Source organism: Phalangium opilio, unplaced genomic scaffold (genome assembly GCF_054372755.1).
Source record: "Phalangium opilio isolate 3A_F unplaced genomic scaffold, DU_Popi_V2 ptg000073l_1, whole genome shotgun sequence".
NCBI classification, from domain to species: Eukaryota; Metazoa; Arthropoda; class Arachnida; order Opiliones; family Phalangiidae; genus Phalangium; species Phalangium opilio.
Window position 1 is genome coordinate 2,353,106 of NW_028324183.1, and position 3,607 is coordinate 2,356,712.

The window sequence follows — 3,607 nt, forward strand, 5'->3', positions numbered from 1 at the left end:
TTCTTGAAGTGACTATTTCTGTTTCAGGATCCGTCAATTTTTCAAGACTGTTTGGGTACCTTTTCTTGATTTTCGCATTGTTTTTAAGCGGCATTTTCGGTTAGTTTGGGCTTGACGCTTTTTTAAAAGCGGACTAGGCTATACCTTGCTGGTTATTAGCAAATTTCACTAGGTAAGCACGATTTTATATGTTTCATTGTGTGTGACGTGTACGATATTTTTAAGTGCCTTCCTGGCACTTACTGTTATCTTTTGGTTCAAAAGAGAGAGACCTGTTGTGGCTCAAAGAGAGACCTATTGTAGGCCAAAGAGAGACCTTTTGTGGATCAAAGAGAGACCTATTGTAGCTCAAAGAGAGACCTTTTTTGCCTCTTAAGCTTAATTCTCACTCGGCCGAAAATCACGACGGAATACGACGGTAACGAGTTCAACGGAAAAGTTTCACGCCGAGCCCGACGGAATGACCGTTCGGTCGGACGGAATGTGTGTTCTATTTTTTCTGTCGGACTCGGCGTAAAACCTAGTCTCTCCACCAATGAGCAGGCGTTTTTGAAAACGTCATTGCGAAAGAAAATAGTTTCACTACAATGCGCAATACTTGTTAAGCCTCGGTTTATTTGTTGTTTTGGTCGGTTTCGTTTCTACGTGAGACAATGCCTCCAAAGAAAGTGAGTAATTCTGTTGCAAGAAAGAAACTTGTTTTAGACAAGGAAATGTTTATTGAGGAAGTTAAAAAATATCCTTATTTGTACGACCTTGGTCACAAAAGTTACAAAGAAACAAACCTAAAAGATGACCGGTGGGCAGCGGTAGGAGCATATTTCAAGATTACAGGTACGATTACAAGGTAGCATAATATATTTTAAGTGTGGATATACATTTATTTGATATTTGTACAGGGTTAGAGGCTTATAATTCATGGAAAGCCATACGAGACCGCTACCGAAAAGAAAAAAAGATTATAGACACGAAGAAAAAAAGCGGAGCTGGTTCTGAAGATAATTTAGACCCAAAGTGGGATTTGTTTAAAATTCTGGATGGGTTTTTAAAAACCACTGTAGAACCTAGAGAGTAAGGTAAGGTAATACATTCTTTTTGGCTTTATTGTTTATGTGTTTCTCAAGAACATCTAGTAATATTGAGGAGTCAAGCTGCTCAAGCTTTCGCAACACTACCCAAAATGAACGCGAGTCAACTTCGCCGACTCAAGACAATGAAATGGACGAGGTAACCCAAGCCAAGATGGCAACGATTATTTTCAATTCCATGGAGCAAGATACCTTTGAGTATGCTACAACTTGTTACAATTGCACATTTCTTAATACAGGGTTCGTACACAACCAGGACAACCTGGAAAGGTCAGGAAATTGCAATTCGAAACTTGTGTACGGACTCTGTAATATTATTATTTTTAAAAACAACGTATTGTTGTTTTTGAATTTAATTAATTTTAAGTAATTCTGCACAAATATTTAGCAATATGCACAAGATTGCACATTTATTAATTTAAATTAATGTCATAGAGAAGAAATTGTAGATGATGTTGATGATGAAGACGAAGAACCATTGTCTGTGGTGGCCCAAAAAGGAAGTGTAAAACCCCATGGCAAGTGTACAGCCTTTTCAAAAACCCAGCCAACGGAAGAGAAGACCACAGAACCACCGAAGAAGAAGAAAAAAGAAAGTATTGAAAACAAATTTGAGAAAATGTTAGAATTTTCCCAAACCACACTTCTCACGCAATTGGCCTCGAATCAAAAAAACGAGAAAGATGAAATATTTCATTACTTCAGTAGTTTAATGGGAAGGTTTAGGAAGTTTTCAAAAAAGGACCAATTAGAAGCGAGACATAAAATGGACAATATATTTTATGAAATAGAAAAAGACAGTCATTAGTGATTGGCCGTGAAAACCCATTTATTTTTCTATCCATCACTACTTTTTTTTTTATTTTTTCCCATAATTTTCATTTTTAATGTGTTGGAATAAAAACAGTTTCTTTTTGAATTACATCTGAATTAATGAACCTGTTAATTTTACAAAATATAAATATGACATCAAAGGTATCAGTTCTAAATCATAATACAAAATCAACTGCAATACATGAACCAATTAAATTTCATCTAAATGTTTTAAAGGTAGAATACACTATGAAATGAAAATGTAAAACTATTTTGTTAATTGATTATTTAACAAAAGTTTAATCACCATACAAGATGAAATATGCCAACAAAATACATTGTTTTGTTTTCGTATTCCACCTTAAACATACATTCTGACATTGTTTTAAATGGTTAAATAAGTTACAAAGATGAACCTCTTGTCACACGTTCTATTTGCCATGATATTTGCCCTTCGTTGCATAAATAATCAGCAAAAACATCCCTCATTTTTCCAACACTAACTGGGTGACGGTTTGTGTGAAATCGCTTTGAATTACAGGGGCCAACAGCATTATTTGGCCCTAGTTCTTGACGCCATTGTCCGGGGATAACCTTTCCATCTTTTCCTTCCCGATCAAGATAGGTAGAAGATGGAATGTACATTCTTTGGTCGTCGCTTTTTTCACCTTCTTTTGATATAATGAAATTATGTAGACACACAGTAGCCTTTATGATTTCATCTATGTTTTCTGGTTTTCCTTTAATTGTTGTGTGATATATACGCCATCCTGCAGCTAAAATTCCGAATGCATTTTCAATTATTCGACGGGCGCGACATAATCGATAATTGAATATTCTCTGCGACAGCGATAACCCTCTTTTTGGATAAGGCCTCATTATGTTTTTATTTAAAGGAAAAGCTTCATCAGCCGCAATGAAGTATTGAAATTCTTCATTTGAATTTGGGAGTTGAGACGGTTCGGGTAAAGATAGCAAATCATTATTTAATTTTAATCCAAAGTTGGAACGAGCGAACACCCCACCATCACTTTCGCTGCCGTAGCCACCAACATCAACCATGGTAAATTTATACTGAGCGTCACACAAGGCCAAAAGTACAATGCTAAAATTGCCTTTGTAATTAAAATATTTAGAGCCACTCTTAGCTGGACATTGGATCGTAATGTGTTTTCCATCAAGAGCTCCAACACAGTGGGGCAAATTCCATGTTTTTTCAAATGAATTGCTAATATTTAACCATTCTTCGGGGCTTTTGGGAATCCTGAGGTAAATCGGGGCCAATACGGTCCACAAGGCTCTGCAAGTTTCCTTTATAATATTGGAAACTGTGCTGGCACCGAGTCTATATGCAAATGATAATGATATTTGCATATCTCCGCTTGCCAAATATCTAAAATTAATAGTTCATGGTATTATGTTTCGAAAGCTATTGAACTATTCCTTCATTTGAAACACTATATACCTTAGAGTTAATGATAACTTCTCTTCCGGGGACACAGACCTTCGAAACCTTGAATCTGGTTTGTGAATTAGTGGCCTAACTAATTCCAAAATCTCGTCAAATTCTCTTGGGTTCATTCTGCAGTATCTTTACATATAGGAAATGAAAATGTTTTTGGTTCAGAACAAATATGATATAACAAGTGTTGATTTTAGATCATAAAAATACAGCTTACTGAAAGTGCTTTTGAGAATCCAACGTC

General features: G+C 35.8%; 1 protein-coding gene across 1 annotated transcript; it reads left to right on the forward strand.

Moving 5' to 3' along the window:
- The first annotated feature begins 653 nt into the window (after nucleotides 1-653).
- Nucleotides 654-2,008, forward strand: LOC149659305 (uncharacterized). Its single transcript, XM_089844070.1, has 4 exons — nucleotides 654-834; nucleotides 900-1,071; nucleotides 1,125-1,286; nucleotides 1,524-2,008. The coding sequence occupies exons 1-4, from the start codon at nucleotides 654-656 to the stop codon at nucleotides 1,894-1,896; spliced, it is 888 nt and encodes a 295-aa protein (XP_089700196.1). The 3' UTR covers nucleotides 1,897-2,008.
- Nucleotides 2,009-3,607: the final 1,599 nt, after the last annotated feature.

What these genes read in the sequence shown, in the direction of transcription:
- LOC149659305 (XM_089844070.1), top strand. Translation starts at nt 654, where the DNA reads ATGCCTCCAAAGAAAGTGAGTAATTCTGTTGCAAGAAAGAAACTTGTT. An exon ending in ACCACTGTAGAACCTAGAGA is followed by an intron (nt 1,072 to 1,124) that starts GTAAGGTAAGGT and finishes GTGTTTCTCAAG; the next exon opens with AACATCTAGTAATATTGAGG. An exon ending in ATGGAGCAAGATACCTTTGA is followed by an intron (nt 1,287 to 1,523) that starts GTATGCTACAAC and finishes TTAATGTCATAG; the next exon opens with AGAAGAAATTGTAGATGATG.